The sequence below is a fragment of the Apis mellifera genome, linkage group LG16, assembly GCF_003254395.2.
Source record: "Apis mellifera strain DH4 linkage group LG16, Amel_HAv3.1, whole genome shotgun sequence".
NCBI classification, from domain to species: Eukaryota; Metazoa; Arthropoda; class Insecta; order Hymenoptera; family Apidae; genus Apis; species Apis mellifera.
The window spans coordinates 2,487,934-2,507,165 of record NC_037653.1 but is presented as its reverse complement, the minus strand read 5'-3'; the positions used below and the strand labels follow the sequence as shown (position 1 = coordinate 2,507,165).

Sequence of the window (19,232 nt, the reverse complement as noted above, 5' to 3'; positions counted from 1 at the left end):
TTTTAAATTCTTCGCCTTCGTAGATCCCATTCATTTGACCAAGTCAATGTCGATTTTTATTCAGCCAGAAGTATATATGTTTAATCATTTTTAAAGATAATTGTATTAATTCCAATAATTTTTCTGTAATAGATTTAATCATATATTATATATTATAGATCGATAATTGATTTAAAAATTAAATTTAAAATACAAATTTTTATACTTCACTTGTTGTTTCAGTCCAATCTTCAATGAATATCAGCAGCATACCTCACGTCGACAGGATGTCGAATATCTACAACAACTCGATGGTTCGATTTTATCATCATGTGATCCACGATCTAGCCGGTATGGGAAATAACTCTCCAATTTTTTTTTTTTTTTTTCTTTCGAAACTTTACATTTATATTCTGATTCTTTGATTTTTTTTTTTTTTGATCTCAGATCCTCGAACGAAAGATTGGTTCCTCATACCATCACCCGTACCTGGAATCACCATCTTAATCGGTTATTTGTACTTTATCCTATCATGGGGCCCTAAGCACATGGAGAACAGGAAACCGTATCAATTAAAGAATATTCTAATCTGTTACAATTTCTTACAAATTCTTCTCAGCTTCTGGCTGTTCTACGAAGGCCTGGACGCAGCCTGGCTGCGAAAATACAGTTGGAAATGCCAATCCGTCGATTTTTCCAACTCGCCGGAAGCGCTCAGGGTATCGTCATTTCCTTTCCTTTTTTCTCTTTCGTTCTACATTTTTTTTTTTCATCTATCTATCTATCTTCATTATCAACCCTGCAATAATATTAAGGGATTATATATATTTTTTTTTATTTATTAATAATTATTACTTGTTATTAAATTAATAATAAATTTATTGCTCGACTTTTTATTTATATTTTTATTGCATTGCAAAATTGTATATTGAATTTTTATTTTAACCTTTATTTTAAATATATCTGATAATTGGATGTGAAAAAAATCAATAATTGAAGGGGAGATGATTCTTGATCTAAAATTGAGTCAAGTGTGAAATAAAATTTTTTTCATACGAGCTTTCGTTTTTATTTCCATGATTTCAGAGTTTTTTCTATCAATCGACTTTTTATTTATATTTTTATTGCATTGCAAAATTGTATATTGAATTTTTATTTTAACCTTTATTTTAAATATATCTGATAATTGAATGTGGAAAAAATCAATAATTGAAGGGGAGATGATTCTTGATCTAAAATTGAGTCGAAAGTGTGAAATAAAATTTTTTTCATACGAGCTTTCGTTTTTGTTCCCATGATTTTTTCTATCAATTTGTTCGACTTGTCATTCATTTTCCTTGTGTGGAAGATGATTAAGTTATATTTAATATTAATAGAAGCAGAAATTAAGATGATTTTGTTAGAATATTTAATTTTATATAAATTTTTTAATAATTTTATAATTCATTATAGGTCGCTAGAGGAGTGTATATTTATTTTCTAGCAAAACTTTCGGAGCTTCTAGACACGGTATTCTTCGTTCTAAGGAAAAAAGAGAATCAAATTACGTTTCTCCATTTGTATCATCATACTGTTATGCCGATGATTTCGTGGGGTACAACTAAATATTATCCGGGTGGACATGGCACGTTTATAGGTATGTACAATTTATACTCTCTCTCTCTCTCTTATGTATTATTAATCGTTTGAATCTTGTCTTCGATTCGATAACATCGTTTATCGTTTTTTCTTTTTTTTTTTTTCAGGTGTCATTAACAGTTTCGTGCATATAATTATGTACACGTATTATTTTTTGGCTGCCTTATTACCCCAATACCAAAAATACCTATGGTGGAAGAAATATATCACAACTCTTCAAATGGTGAAATTTATTATTATTTTCTAATGCCAATTGTGTACCAATAAATTTTCTTAATTTTTTTTAAATACATTTGTAAATGTTACATAATGAATATATTTTTATCTTACTTCGTTTAATGCAAATTCACACATTTATTAATAATTAAATAACTGCATATATATTTTTCTATTTGTTTTGGCATCTAGAAACAATAATTGTATATATATAAAAATATGTCGTGTCAACATTCTACGTAAAAAAAATAATTTTACATCATACATGTGAATATTAATGAGAATTATTGTATAACGACAATATAAATTAAAATTTTTTTCTTTTTTCTGTCAAACAGGGTCAATTCTGCCTAGCATTTCTGCACAGTTGTCAATTGCTGTTTTACGACTGCGATTATCCAAAATGGTCGCTCATCTTAATTCTACCTAATGTACTATTCTTCTATTTCCTGTTCTCTGATTTCTACAATAACACATACAAATCCAATGAGAAACATTCAAAGGTTTTGCAAGACAAGGAGACCGAGATAGCAAAGACAGTGTCAAATGAAAGCATGCAAAACGAAAGAAAAAAAGTTGATTAGGCTGGAATTCCTGAAAGAAGAAACGAATGAATATAAAAAATCGACCGAAATATCGAATTAATTAAATTCAGTCAAAATAATCAAACGTTCAACACGTTTGAAATTGTTGATGTTTGTTGATAATGACTGTGCTTCTTGTGTGATCCTGATGTATTATGACCGACATCAATGGATTAATTGTATATAATCAATTCCAAGATTACTTGAAAGTATTTTTTGCTTCTACAAAAGAGGTTCATTTTCTATTCTATCTTATGGAGAATATAAGAAATATTTGGTTATGAAAGATAATTTCTCTTTGATTATTTGCAGACTATCATTGAACAGGTATTTGAACAATTCAATTATATTGAAATGCTGGAGAAAATATTATATCAATTTTTAATTCTAAGATGAACAATTTTAAATAATTCATGCTATTGTTTATAAATCTTTTTTATAAATGTAGTATTCTATATTCTATGAAATAATTTACTTTTAACTAAATTTAAATATAAAATATTGTATTATATGTAATATTATTAATATTATGTAATAGTAATATATTAGATATAATGTACTCTTTTGAAATTAATTATATAAATTAAATAATTATTACAATTGAATATAAAAACATAATTTCTGATATTCATGTTATATGAATATTTTATTATATTCTCTTTTGTTTTCATAAAATGACATTTCTTTGCTGTCAACTCAAAAATAATTATAATAATTATTTAAAACTATAAATGTGCGTGAAATCTTATTTAAATGTTTTATAAATTAATATAGAAAATAGTGTTTAATGATTTAATGATTATTAAATTTAGTGTTTAATGATTATTAAATGAAAATTACATTATAGATGGTATTATAAATTACAAATGTATATAGTAAATTAGAATTTATAAAACGACTTGAAAATCTCTCGTTTATTTCGATTAATTTTCATTAGCGCATTAGTTAATTATCAATTTTAATCCTTGTATTTGCTTAAATATTAAACCATAACAAAAATAAAAAATTGTTCTTTCATAATGTCTGAATTTATATAGAGATTTTCAATTATTTTTATCTCATGGTACACACAAACTAACATTCTATACAATATATATAATTTCTGATAAAAAAGTATAGATTTCTAATTGATTTATAAAAAAGAAAGAAAAATAATATTTTTTTCTATTTGTATTCCAATTTTCATATATTATAAATAAAAAAATATATGAAAAATATCACAATTCAAATAAAAAGATTTATTTATTTATAATATTTTAAAAAAAAAAATATTCAAAATTATTTTCTTTTAATTTGTATGCAAAAACCTTAAATATAATGATTGAAAATCACTGGCATACTTTCAATTATTAAAAATTTTTAAATTATATACAAATAATGACTTTTTACTTTTATATCAATATACATATAATGTTTAAATAATGTAATTTATCATTAATTTTACTACTATTTATATACTTATCTTATAAAATCTTATGTAAAATATTTAATAATACATAGTATAGTACAAAGACAATCAAATATTCTTGTTTCAAGTGTATATTCGAAAATTAAAAATACATATCAATTATTTCTGATTAATCATCTACTGCAGTAATATCGTTTCTCACAATCGAGGAGGTTAGGTTATTAAATTATGGCCAACTTTCTTTAACTTGCATAAAACAATTCTTGAAGACAAATGAATTTGAAATTTCCTTACGATTGATGATCTTATAGCAAAAAGAAATAGATTCATTTTTGAGTTATTATATATTTAACGAATGTATAAATATATATCAGTAATTATTAACCTTTTTTCATTATAGCATATCACTTCCAATTCCAGATTTAATTCAAAATTTAATTCTGTAATATGTAATCAAATAATTTTCGATTAATTGTCGCATTTTTCGATTCTGCGTTAAACTGTCTCTTATTTTTCTTAATCCTGATTGTTATCATCATTGGATCTGTCTTCCCTTTGCTGCAAAATTCTAAACTAGAAAAAAATAAAGAAAATAGGATATCCTTATGAAACATCTGTTAACGATAATTAAACGTATTTTTAAAAAGTTATATTTACGTTTTAATTTTATCTTAATCTATCTTATATCTTATATACGTCATGAATAAAAAATTTAATAAATTAAAAAAAAAAATAAGTTTATTATGTTAACTCATTTGAAATTGATTAAACATTTCATAAAATTTCATAAAATTTTATAATTTAAATAAATTTATAATTTTAAAATTTAAATTTAATAATTTTAAATATGGAAAGTTGAATTTATTGCAAGTTTTCTAGTTGAACAGAAAATAAATTATAATGTGCCACATAGAAATAATTTGTTCATTGTCATGCAATTTCTCATGAATTTTTACAAAAATAATTCTGCAATTTTTATTTTATTTATAATAAAAATAATATATAATAAAATTATATATTAATTTTTATTTATTATTTAATTATTATTTATTATTTAAAAATTATGCTTTAAGAAAGAAATATTTAAGAAAGAGAAACTATTCATTGATGAATTTTATTAAGTCTTTTTTGCAAGATTATTAAGATTCTATTTTTTTTTCTGATTTATTTACTATTATGCCATACAATGTCATTAGCATTGCCATTTTTCAAGGATTGGAAAAAGAAAAAAGGAAAAAAAAAAAACATGCCACAATGAGAGGACTCTAATTTCTGATTCATTGATGATTCATTGTTTTTAAAGCACTTTATATAATTTATACAAATTATATAAAATATTAATTATTTACAATTTTTATAACTGTAAAAATATTCATGATTTACTATCATACATTTCCTTTGTAATTATTGATAAAATTTAATAATAAAATAAAAATTTCTGATATTATAACAGCAAATAGACTGCAAATAATTTGCATTTAAATAATAAATTTTAAATATTTATCTCTATAAAAGGAAAAAGTTATTATTCCTTTTAATTAAAATTTTTTATCTAATATTTTGAAAATGTCAGCATATACATAATAGATAAACAATTTTTTCAATATCTGAAATTTTTAGAATAAAATAAATTAACTTATTTTTCTATAAAATTCGTATATTTTTTTTTTTGCTTAAAAAATAAAATATACATAAATTGAAGTTATAACACATATTTGTTTTAAAATCGAAATTAGAGTCCTTTCTTTGTCATTATATTGAAATATTTGAATAAATAATATTTCGTGTATTTACATGTCTTAATTGCAATCTATAAATTACTAACATTAACATTTCTATTATTTTATACAGTGAGATAACAGATATTTGTTTAAAATTCGTTGATTCATTCAAAAATTAAAAATTATTATTATAGTTTTTGACCAAATCAATAAAATAATTTTTCATTAATATATCTCATTATATATCACATTTTATAATCTAATATATTATTATATGTAAAAATAATGCAATAAATATTAATTTATTCTGTATAAATATACAATTTTTACAAAAAAAAATATATATATATTTAAATTCATTTTAATTTATTAGGTAGATATTCCCGATAAAATAGGTTATGATATTGGAAATAATATGAAAACTATTTTCAAAAATAAATTCAATTCCAATACAAAAATAAACAAAAATTTTATAGCATAAATTCAATAAAAATGTGAAAACTATTTTTTAATTTATTTCTAATTATTATCAAGATGTAAAAATAAAAAAATCATCTTTAACAAGAATTTGTTAAAAATATGTATAAACGTACTGTAAAAAAAAAAGCAATTACCATTCTCCAAAATATATGCATGGTAATCTAGATCGACCTAGATGATGGTTTTTTTTTTTTTCTATACAACTTTTATTCTCAATTTTAATCCATCTTGTTTCGAAAGCGAAGAAACGATTTGAGTTTGATCTAGACTTCATTATAGATATTCCTTCGGCCACTTGACGAACCTCCTTTTATGTCATTCTCTCTTCAAATAATGGATGTCACTGACCTAAATTTGGAAGGAACCCGTTATATCGAGAGTATAAATTTCGATTCCTGGAAATTGTCTCACTAGAACACAGTTGAAACTCGAATCATGACTGCAGCTGCTTCTTCAACATTTAGTATTTTATGTTCTTATTACAAACTTCGTTCCACTTTTTTTTTTTACTCTAATAAATTCCATTTTCCTTTTTTCTATTTTTTTCTTTTTTTTTTCCTCATTATTTCATAAACACTTTTTTCTTTTTTATTATTATTAAATGGTTGTGTTGCATATTCGGTTACCATTTTATCGACAAGATGTCGATGATCGATAATTCTTCAAAAAAATTAAACTTTCTGCTTCGCATAAGCTTTTCGATAAAAGTCACTGAATAAATAGATGAAGATCACCAAGTTGGTCAAAACAAAACACGACAAAGCTTTTGGCACTTTGCAGCCCAAAACGAGAATTGTCAATTCGTAAGCGAGCAATATGAAAAATTGCACCTGGCGTGAAAAATATACTGTTTAATACGAGCATTAATTTTAAAAAACAAAATACGTTTTTATTCAAAGAAAATTTTACCAGTTGAATCCAGGTCATGTATTTCTTCCACCAAAGATATTTTTTGTATTTAGGACCCAAAGCGGAGATCAAATAATATGTATACATGATGACGTGTACCAAAGAATTTAAGAAAATGATCACAGCACCTTGTTGGCCTGGTAGGAATTTGACATACAACCATGAGCATATTGAGGTTATCGTATGGTGGTAAACATGTAGAAATGTCACTTGATTTTGTTTTTTTCGAAGTGTGAAGAATACCTTCGAGTGAACAGGAACAGAAATTATACTGTGAGTTGGTTGAGAAAATAATAAAATCAATTTTGTGAATTTACGATTTAATTTGTTATAATATGATATATTATATTCATTAAGATGTTTCATATAGAGTATTATAGGTTATTTTCTATAGGAATCACTGCAGATATTAATTTGAATTTTTTACGTGCTAATGATCAAATGAATTTTCATATGTTGTAAATTAGATTACAACATTTTAAGAATGAATTTTCTAAGAAAGAGAGAATAACTTCATTTTTTTTTTTAAACGGCATAGTACATTAATTATTTGTTATCTAAATAATTACCACTAAAATTAATTAATAGTTATTTGAAATAAGATTAATAAGATATGGAGAAAACAATTTCTATTGCATTTATGATGTTTTCAATCATATAATTCTTTTTATTTTTTTTTTGTATTGTCTTATATTAATGTCTTATATTCTTTGCAATAATTTTACTAATTAGACGTGTAAAATAAAAAAATGTTTCGACAATAAAAAATTCAACAGTTACCTCAATAACGAAAAATTGATAAGTAATATAAAATTTCAGTTAAAAAAAACAAATAATATTCTCAGAAAATTCATTTAAAATTTCTTATGATCTAAAATATTATACAAGAATGAATTATTGTTTGATTAATTTATAATAATATATATATATGTATATTCATCTTCCCATCGAAATTAAAAGCAGAAATAATTCTTCTAGCAATATTTCATATTTAATTAATTCTATGTTGAACTTACCGTGTCAAGAAGATCCATTATTTTTGCGATGAAATACCACCAGGCAGCTGACGATATCTATTTTACATAAAATGTATTCCATGAAATTCATTCGATTGTTTCGTATTTTTCTACAAACTTACCGTGTTTTTGGTATTTAAATTCAGAGACGTTGGATTTTGGCATTTAGGTAATAATAAAATTGATACCACACTGGGTTCTAATGCCTGTTTAAAGACAGATAAATAATTATCTATGTAGATAAAATTATAGTAATATTGTAAAATTATAAGTATAATATATATATATCATAAAAATATTATCCATCACATATCTGAAAAAATTAATTATTTTTATAAACAAATTTATTACAATATGAAAATGCACCTGGAAATCTTTACGATTAATTATTAATTAATTGCAGACGATCTAGAAATCCATTATTTATTTATTATTTATTAAATATATAAATATATATTATGAATAATAATACATTTTGTTTTTTGAATGTATGATTTATTTCATTAACTATATAAAAATCAATCGACAAAGATTAACTGGTGATTCCTGAGATAATTTCAAACAATTTTTTTTTTCTAATTATTTTTTAGCTAATAATTTTATTTAATAAAGCTAATTCATAAGTAAAGTATATATAATTTTTGCTCGTTATTCAGCATATAAAATACTTTTATATTACATTAATCTAATCATTACATAAATCTAATCTTGTTTAAATATTTCGATTTTTTTATTCGTTTAGCGATTGGTATTTTACTGATTGATTTTTATTTTTAATATCTCATTAATAAAGCTATATAAATGAAAATTTTTGTAAAGAAAAAAGTTGTTTGAAATTATTCTAAAATTAATTAATTAATTAGATATTATCGATTTTTGTTTGAAAATAATATTTTAATAATTGTATATTTAATAATGCTTTTAATGCAAAAAAAAAATGTTTATATCTTTTATTTCATCATTTATTTTGAGTTTTTTTTATATTCTATTAAAAGTTTTCTTCAATGATTTGCTTCATATATTGTCAATAAATTTTTCATAGATATATTATTGATCAAAAATATCACACAAAAAGATTTAAAGATTTTAATTTAAATTTAAGATTTTCAGATTTAAATTTTCAATCTTAAAGTTTTTCTCGGACTTTATGAAATTAGTATGAAATGTAAATTCTAAGGAAAATATATGTTGATGCGGAAAATCTTTATTTGATTTTGTATCTGAAAAATATGGAGATCTTTTCTTGAAAATTGAAAATAGTTCGATTATTATCAAATAATAATAATGAAAAATAGATTAATAATAAGTGAAAAATCTATTTCTAATTAATTTTATTAATTTTATAATGAAGATTTATTCCTAATTAATTTTATATTAGATTTTTAGATATATTTTTAAATTGTATAAAACTTTTTGAAAAAAAATTAATTTGTTACAGAAATATAATATCCAAACTCTTACAATTTTGTATATAATTATATTCAAATAAATATTTTTAGTAAATGAACGTATGTATGAATTTTAGTAAATTTTGATCTTACGATTCAAAAAAGTGGAATTCATTTAGCATATGAAAATTAGCTTATGAATTAAATTTAATAAAAGAATAATAATTAAACAAAATACACATTGTATCATAAATCATTGTAATAAATCTATTATTTTAATAAGTATTACTTTGAGTGATAACCAGATATTGAATATCACTTGGATCACGTTGTAAGCGAGTAACAAGAAATTCAATTGAAAAGGGGACCTCTTCTCCATCATTTTTGGTCCAACTTTCAAAACGAATGCTAAATAGCAGCCTACGATGCATAATATAGGACCTGGGGAATACATCATGGGCCATGTATCTATTATGATTTCTGAAAAAATAATTACATGATTAAATTGATAATATTTAATTGATAAATATTATATTTTTTTCTTTTTATTTTTATTTTTTCTTTTTCTTAATTCAATTGTATTTGTATATTTATGTAAAATATTTTTATATTTTATATTTTTTTTAATTTATGCATAAATACGCAATTTATTTTTCATTCGAGGAATATATATTTGTTTTTCAGAAATTATTTATATTAATCAGAATGAGTGAAATTAAATATTTATTAAATAATTTCTCATTGATAAAAAAATTATTAATATTTTATTAATTATATTTATATTATATTAATTTAATTATATTAATATCTAAAATTATAGAATAATGAAAATTTTTCCTATTAATAGCAAGTTGTGAAATATTTTATTTAAATTGTTGATTCTGTTTTAAAAATATATATATATATATATATATATATATATATATATATATATATATATATATATATATTAGATAAATATATATTATCTTGAAAGATAATGAAGATAATAATCAAATATAATAAATGTATATTTATGTATAATTATGTATTATATTATTATTAATATTTATATAGCATATTAATATATTCATAAGATTTTTATAGTGAATCTATTCTAATATTTTATTCTATTTAAAACAAACACAAAAAAAATTGATAAATTAATTATTAAGTTATTTATAAACAAGTAAATTTGGCATTAAATGGAGTGAGACAGATAGATTGAGATAATAGTATGGTAAAATAGAATTGTTTCACTATCTCCATCTTGCTTTATCTAGCAATTTAAATTGCTTTTAATTTAATAAATAAGTATCAATTGATATTTTTATATATCAACTTTTACATTTGGCCAATAGAATCGATCCTCTTAAAATGTTTTATAAATATATAATATCCAATATAATAATTTTATTTATTATACTGGATATATATAAGCTATAGAACTTGGAAAAATTTGAAATAATTTGAAACAAATACAAACAATAGTTAAACATTGAAAATTAAAATATTTCCATAACCAAATACTTTTACTTTTTTTAAATAAATTTTTTAGTTTTTTATTTTTATTTCAGTATTGTCTTAAAATATTCTAAAATTATTTATTTTACTTTTCTACTAAAATTTCATTTGAAGTAGCAAAATATAATACATTTGCATGAAGAATATATTCGTCAAACACAATTAACAAATTAATATTATTTTCTTGCTAGCTAGTGTATATTATTTTTATTATTTTACCTTTATTTTTATTATTAGTATCCAAAATCTCATTGCAGTTGTTGACCATTTGATGAATCAAATTCGACATATTTGCTGATTTTTGCTTCTTTCAAACTGAAACAAGATTTATTTCTTGAAATAAGGGAAATTTAAAATTATAGAAAATTAAAAATTTAACCCATTAGTGTTCAGAGAGCAAAATAATGAAATTTTTAAATGTATGACTATTTATTATTTATTATTTAAAATATATAGGAATAAATATAAATGCTGTCAAAATAATTTTTGAACAGTAATTTTTTCATAATAGAATATTTTCTTTACATTATTTTGAAGTTTATTATTATAAAGAATACCATTAAATAAAAAGTCCATTAAACAAAATAGAGACATTAGAAACATAATTTACCAAAATATAATTTACTTTAATGTTTTACATAATTTACTTTAATGTTAGTTTAAATAAATAATTTAAATTTTTAGAATTTTGGAACATTGTTATTTTTATTTCAAAAAAGAAATGAAAATGGAAAGAGTATTGATCAAATTTTTAAAATTTAGAATTCTTTCATTTTAATTATTATAATATTAAAAAATATACTACAATTATATGTATCAATAAATAAAAAAAAATAAAAAAAATTATGAATTAAATGTTGTGTTAACATAATATTGACTCTTAATGGGTTAAGTGAATTAAAAACATTATCAACTTAAACAACTTCCTTCACACATAAAATGTCATATTTATAAATCCACGGAATGAAAACTTATCAACTAAATGAATCAAACTTCACACATTTCACATAAATATAAATATTTAATAATCAATATTCACCTTAAATCTTTGTAATTCTTATAAAGCAGTTTTTATGGGATGAATTAAAATTTTTCGTTTCGAAATAGCGCGGCTAAGTCATTTAACGTCCGTTTCTTTTTCGATACGAATATAACGAAAATTAAGATTTATTTTTATAAAAGAGAAATGTTCACTCAAGAGAAGAGATGTTGTACGAGAAACAGCAAATCAAAAACTGATGATCCGCCGACACAAGTAGCACCAAAACTCAATCTTTCAATCTCCCACCATGAACTTTAAATTCCTTGTAAAATCGAGACTTCCGCCACAATTGATGGAAAGAACAGGTTGGAAAGAAGAGAAGGGATGAGACTAGGTCATGAGTAAAGAAAAAAAATGTAATATAAATGTTAATGAGAATTATAATATATTGTTAATCATATATCTTTGATAAATTGTACAAAAAAAATTACTAATTTTCTAGGATAATATTTTCTAACCTATTTTGGATGATAGTTATTATTTAATCCACTTATTATTACTATGTTATAGTTTAGGTAATTAAATTACGTATTATAATTATTTTTGGAATAAGATATTTTAATTGTTATTATTTCAATTTATTAATACAAATATATTAATATAGATAATCCAATTAATAACGATAGAAATAATAAGTATTTTTGATCGATTTAATATTGAATATTTTATGTTTAGTAAAATGTTAATAAAATATTTATAGAAATTTTAATTTGTTGTTTTTAGAAATATAAAGTTCTATAACGTAAATATATAATTCTATATAGTTTCATATAAATAAAATGATTTATTTATATTTATAATATATTTTTAATAATGTTATAATTATTTTATAAAATAAATTTCATCTAATACTAATAAATATATAAGTTTGTATATATATAAATATATAATAAAAATTATATATAAATAAGTATATAAGTTTTTTTATAATATAAATAAAATAGAAAAAATATATAAGTAATTTAATAATAATATTATTATCTAATAATAATTTTTGTATCTTTAATAAAATTTTATTAAAATTTTCATTGATGCATTATAATATATTGGAATATGCAGTATAATATTATATTAGAAAATATATATATTAGAAAATATTCTGTAAATGTCATAATAAAATTTCTATCAAATTAAAAAACAATTATCCATTCAAATTATCTACTCAAATTATCTTTATTATCTGTTCAAATTGTATTGATTCTTTGTATTTTTTTTTAACAATTTTTCAATAAAATATTATGAAGATATTAATTATAATAAATTTAAAAAATTTTTTTTAAATAATAGATTAGTTTTAATTTTCAAAATAGATATAATAATTACAATATAATATATATTATATAGATATAATATACAATATAATATATAATTCTGATATTTTCTGATATATATATATATATATATGTGTGTGTAGACAGTTATAAGCAAGAATAAATATTTGTGCAGAATTTATAAACGGGATTAACAACGGGTCATTCTTTTTAGAAAAGACGAAAGTAAAGGTTATACAAATGTGATCTGTTTGTCTACGTCTATTTGTCATATTATCGTCGAACGAATTGTTTTGCCGGAATAAAGAAACGTGGATCGACAGAGACTCTTAAAAAAAAAACTTTACATGTGAAAACATGTTTTTGCTCTTTTAAATTTTTCATAAACGTGATGAATCAAATAATCCATGGATAAATGTTTTAATTTAATCCAATATTTGTATTGGACTCTGTCACTTCATTTGGCAAATAAGTAATTTGATCTTGGAGGTTAGGTTTGTATTGTGTTAAATATACTATTATCAGTTATATTTTATGATATAAATACTTTAAAATATAATATATCATAAATTATATAAATATTTAAAAAAATAAAGAGAATAAAACAATTGGTATAACAATTCCAAAAATTTTTTTTTTTGCAAAATTATCTATCAAAAGTTTAAAATCATTAACTTGTTTTACGTAAAATTAAACTATTTAAAAAATAAATAAATTAGGATTTCATTCTTTTGGAAAATTATTTTGTTAAAAATTTGTCAAATATAACATATAAATATAATAGTAATAATAATAATAATAATAATATTAATAATAATAATAATATAATATATAATATATAAATATATAATATTAATTTCAAATTAATTTAAAATTAAAAAAAAAAATTAGAATTCAATATGAAAAGGAAAAAAATATAATTTTAAATTTTTGACTAATAATATATTTTGACTTATATTAATATATTTCCAGGATTTTTATAGAACTTTTATTTTATAGAACTAAATACAATATATCTATATATATTATAATATAAAACATTTTCTAATTTTCTGTATTTCATATCTTTTATATATTTTTTTTTCATAATAATGATTATAATATATACTAGATTTCTTTTAAAATTTATAGTATATTATAATAATTTCAAAAATTTTCTATTCTGTTTATTTATATTTCATATTTAAAAATTTCTTTTTATAGAAATAATTATATATATGATTTATATGATATTTATTGTAACAATTTTAAAAATATGATTAACATTTGTCTATTTTTATAATATATTATAATATTAATAATTAGATTACGGATATTTGTAAAATATATTTTTTATGAATATATGATAGAAATTTGCTTTATTATTTAAACATCATAATGCAGATTATATTTTGAATATTTTGTGCTTTTTTTATGTCATATGCTTTCTGTAAATTTTTTTATTTAAAAGATTTATATTTATAAATAATGCATACATATTTATAAATGCATAAATATTTATAATTACTTATAATTATATATACTTATATTTACATATATTATAAAATTTCATAAATTTTTTATAAAAAAATAATTAGTATTCACAATTTGTCTTATTTATAAAATATATATATATATATTTTCTATTTATTCTATTATTTCTATTAACAAATTTCCTTTTTTTTATTTCTTTGCAAAAATATATTTGGAACTTATTTATCTCCATAATTCATCTCTGTTATAATTTAATAATAGATATAATAATTGTTATAATTTATCTATGATATATTATAACAATTTCAATAACTTTTTACAAAATACTTGATACATATTTATCTTGTCTTATCTCGTCCATTCATCTCTGATATTCTCTTTTTTTCATAATTATAACATTCATCGTAATAAAATTAAAAGTGGAACAAACGGAAACTTGAACGCATCTTTTTCGATGGTGTCCATTTGTTAAGGTTATATTTTTGCCATTGAAGATCAGCTTGTCGTAAATCAAATATAATTTTTAAATAGCCAAGTCTGCGTTGATGACTTACAAAATTAGGTTTACACGTGAATACAAACGACAATTGCGATCCAGCCAATAGCGTGAAGACACTTACGAATACCGAGGAATCATTACGGGTTTCTTAAAAGAACTTTTTAACGTGGTGTAGAACAAAGTAAGCCAACTACACGTAGTATGTGGAAGAAATTTGCGAAATGGGAACGAACGAGAAAAAACGGGACCAAGTTTTTGTAAAAATATTTTTTAATCGAAATTTTTCGCAGTAGTAATAATTCGATTAACGCATATATATGAAGAAAAATGAGTTCATTCACGATATTTTTTTGCATGCATTGAAGTTTGTGTTGATATAAAAATATAGTACAATAATATCAATCGATGATCTTCGACATTTATTTATTCGACAATTGTTAAGGTTATATTTTATACGGATTTATTAAAAATATATACGGATTTATTAAAAATATTTGATTGTTTTTATTAGTATCGTATTATTTTCGTATTTTTATTTTTTTAACAAAATTTTTTGTTATACATTGAATTTTATTATTTAAATATATTTCAAAATAATAAAATATTATTTTAATAGAAGATTAGTCAAATAGATTTTGATTCTAATAATTATTGAAATAAAATTTTTTCTTTATTTTGTATTTATATATGAATTTATTATAACTGTGATTATTAACAAATTTTATAAATATATTTGCACATCGTATATATTGTTATCTGATATTTTATTTAAAAACAACAAGAAGATAAAGAAATTATATCGTTTATTCAGAATTTTAACAATTTTGTCATAGATGGTATGTTTAATATAATTTTATTTAAAAAAATATCATAAGAAACAATAAAAATGGTGAAATAAAAATGTTTTCTATTAAATATTTAAAATATATTATTTAGTATTATTTTTCAATATATATTTATTTATGTATTAAAAATATTGAAAATATTTTTAACACATAACTAGTAAAGTGGATAATAAAGTGGATAATAAACCTAAGCAATTTTTTTTTTATTTTATTTTTGTTTTATAACTTTTTAGAATTTATTTTTACTGTCCAGTTAAAAATCCAGTTAAAAATATCATTTAATTAATTTCTAAAAGAAAATTATAACCTCTCAACTTTTTTCATTTCTTTAATTATTTTTTGTTAAATGTTTTTTTTATCATCATTGCAAAATTATTACTATATTAATTTACAGATGGAATTTCATACATATTTTAACTTTTAAATAAATTATTATATATTTTCTAGGAATATTTAAAATCAGACCTATTTCATTTATCTTAACTTAGAAATTTCATAGAAAATAAAAAAATTTCAGTTTTCATATATCATTTTATATATCTCAAAATGTTGAATACTTTTCGTTTTATTTTAATTAAAGATAAATAATTTCAGTTTTAAATTTTTATAATTATTATATTTAAACATCTTTAGAAATAATTTTATAATTATAAAGGAAATAATAAAATTTTCAATTTTTATTTTATGTATATGTTTTAAAGTATTTTAAATAAATTATCTTAATTAAAGACAGAATCTTATTTTTCAATTTTTATAAATAAAGCAATCGATATAGGTATTTTTAAACATGGTATAACGGCATTTCGATGCACATTTTTATGTGCTTGTTCCATACAAGTTTTACCTTTCGTTCGGACTGTTGATTATCCATTAAAGTATCAGATAAAGTAGGTTGACTTTTTCGAACAAGTCCTGATTCAGTCTTATGTTCATTTCTTTTTTTTTTTGTTACTTCTATATTTTTTTTCATAATATATTATTAGGTTAAGATGCCATGTAGATAAAAACAATAGTTGAGATCATTTGTTGTTGGAAAATAATAATCTCGTCATATTTATTACACATGGAGTAGGAAGTTAAATATTTCATACAGTTAATTATAGATTGATATGCTGGAGAGGTTTATAAATGTTGCTTTCTTAAGTATATGATGGATGTAGAGAAATGCATTTTTTAGTGATTAATGGTTATATTATTTTTGACTCGCTTATATTTTTTTATTATTAAAATATTTCATATTAGTCATATTTCAAAAAAGTATTAACTTATTTATTCAAAAAAATCATTAATTTAAGAAATATTTACATTGATACACATTTAATAATTGTTTTTGATAATTTATAAGAATTAAAAATTGTTTAATTTTGCATTATTTCAAAACGTGACACTTGTGATTTCAAGATATGATAATTTGTTTTTTTTCATATTTTATTTCCTTTATTGTCATTTTAATCCTTAATGATGGTTTCATTTATTTGCATTCTTTGTTTTTATTCATTCATTGTGATTTAATGTATTCAATGATGCTTATAAGTTATATATTATATTATAAGTTAACAAAAATAAATAAATAAGTAAAGAATTGATAGTTTTATTATTTTTGTTGAAAGAATGAAATCTTTAAAAATTAAGATCGAAACAATAGATATTACAACACATAGTTAAATTATATTTATTAATTTTTTCCTTATTAGTGGTTACAATGTTTATTATAATAATTGTAGAGAAAAAAATTAATTTGCTTTAATTATCTTATAATAATATCTTTGAATAAATTATATCTTTAAATATATTTTGTGTAGTTATATTAAGTACTATAATATATAAATCTATAATCTTAAATTATAAATCTTAAAACATAATCTTATTTAAATATTATAACTGTTTTTTTTATAATTCTTAATAACCTTTTCTTAACCCTTTTTATAATTTTTTTATTATATCATATGATCGACTACATTACCATTTTAATTAATTTAAATCAGAATAGTAAATTATATATATTAATTTTTTTTTCATATTCAAAATATTTAGTAAATTTACAATGTAAATATATGTTATATAAAACATATTCTTATATATATATATATATTGAATTTATTATTAAATTTTATTATATTATAACTTAATTTTATAATTTATTACTAAAATTTTTAAGTAATTTATTCTTTTTTCAATTAATTTTTTCAATAAATATTGTGTCCTATGAATTTATTTGATTATTTTTTTTTATTGATTTAATTGATGATATGATTTTATTGATTCCTTATTTTTTAAATGTAAACACAATTTTTTATTTAAAAAAAAAAATGTGAATATATTAAATGGAGCAACTTTTTTTATAATGAAATAACTTTTTTTTTGAAATATTAAGAAATTAATTAACGCTATGAAATCAATATTTCAATACATTTTTGTTTTTTTTTAAATATAACTTTTCAATGATATAAAATAGAGCAACATTTTAAATTATAAAATCTTCAAAATATAATGTTCTCTTATTCTGTTGTAAAAAAAAAAAAAAAAAATATTTCACGCAAAATTATACTCAAATCATGAAAAAATGCTTCGTGAATAATTTATTTAATTTCTATATATTCTATAATCTAATTTATATTTCTATATTCATCAACTTTTATCAAAATTTTTAGGTTAGAAATTTTTTTATATGACAATGGTCAAATATATGATCAAATAAATGATCATACATATATATTGATTGTTTATTTATTTACAAGTGGTAATATATATTCATTTCAAGTAAAAAAGATATGATATTAATTTTAATTTCAAATTAGTAAAATTATGTATGTATATCGCAATTGTTAAAATTCATATCGAATTTGCTTCCAATAGCGCAAATATTATCATATTTACGATTATCATTACGAATTTTTAAGCAAATTTAAATTTAATATTTAAAAGTGTGATCTTATTTCATCGATTTTAATAATCTTAAGATACGTTTTATACGATGCATGAACAAAACACCAATTATAAATAAAATTTATGAAAAAATTTTGTAAATTCGGAAAACAATTGTAACAAGACAGCATAACATACAACGTAGAAAAAGATTATATACTTTTATATTACTTTTATAATTTTTTTTTATATTATTTTTATAATTACTTAAAAAACTTTTTTGAACACGAATAAAAAAAATGGAACTTAAATAGAAAATAATAAATATAGTTTATTATTTTGTCATTTAGGATATATATGCATTCTATATAAATTTTTATAACGTTTTAAATTTT

At 20.0% G+C, this 19,232-nt stretch overlaps 2 protein-coding genes and 1 long non-coding RNA gene across 10 annotated transcripts in view; 1 reads left to right on the top strand and 2 right to left on the bottom strand.

The window, feature by feature from the left end:
- Positions 1 to 2,779, top strand: part of LOC551938 (elongation of very long chain fatty acids protein AAEL008004) — a 52,494-nt gene extending 49,715 nt beyond the window's left edge. For 4 of the 5 annotated variants that reach the window (XM_006557783.3, XM_624321.6, XM_006557784.3 and 1 more), the window contains exons 2-6: positions 223 to 330; positions 427 to 698; positions 1,432 to 1,615; positions 1,725 to 1,840; positions 2,172 to 2,439. In XM_006557783.3, coding sequence (XP_006557846.1) covers positions 234 to 330; positions 427 to 698; positions 1,432 to 1,615; positions 1,725 to 1,840; positions 2,172 to 2,417 — 915 coding nt within the window. In that variant the 5' untranslated portion in view covers positions 223 to 233 and the 3' untranslated portion in view covers positions 2,418 to 2,439. Of the gene's footprint in view, positions 1 to 222; positions 331 to 426; positions 699 to 1,431; positions 1,616 to 1,724; positions 1,841 to 2,171; positions 2,651 to 2,729 lie in introns of those variants that run through there. The other variant, XM_006557780.3, reaches the window with a different exon arrangement.
- On the bottom strand, positions 404 to 716 carry LOC113219294. The gene is made up of 2 exons (XR_003306215.1): positions 586 to 716; positions 404 to 468 (listed from the first exon to the last, which is right to left on the bottom strand). It is a non-coding gene; the product is annotated as an uncharacterized LOC113219294 (long non-coding RNA).
- Positions 2,780 to 3,881: 1,102 nt separating the features above from the next.
- Positions 3,882 to 12,123, bottom strand: LOC552205 (elongation of very long chain fatty acids protein AAEL008004). 4 transcript variants are annotated; one of them, XR_003306323.1, is made up of 9 exons: positions 11,882 to 12,123; positions 11,062 to 11,157; positions 9,629 to 9,819; positions 8,074 to 8,157; positions 7,952 to 8,008; positions 6,936 to 7,178; positions 6,161 to 6,856; positions 4,211 to 4,398; positions 3,884 to 4,129 (listed from the first exon to the last, which is right to left on the bottom strand). XR_003306323.1 is itself a non-coding variant. In XM_006557786.3 (7 exons), the coding sequence occupies exons 2-7, from the start codon at positions 11,129 to 11,131 to the stop codon at positions 6,698 to 6,700; spliced, it is 804 nt and encodes a 267-aa protein (XP_006557849.1). In that variant the 5' UTR covers positions 11,132 to 11,157; positions 11,882 to 12,123; the 3' UTR covers positions 6,095 to 6,697. The 4 variants fall into 4 exon arrangements, 1 of the variants encoding a protein (XP_006557849.1); XR_003306324.1 differs by having other exon boundaries at positions 3,882 to 4,393; XR_003306322.1 differs by having other exon boundaries at positions 3,883 to 4,398.
- Positions 12,124 to 19,232: the final 7,109 nt, after the last annotated feature.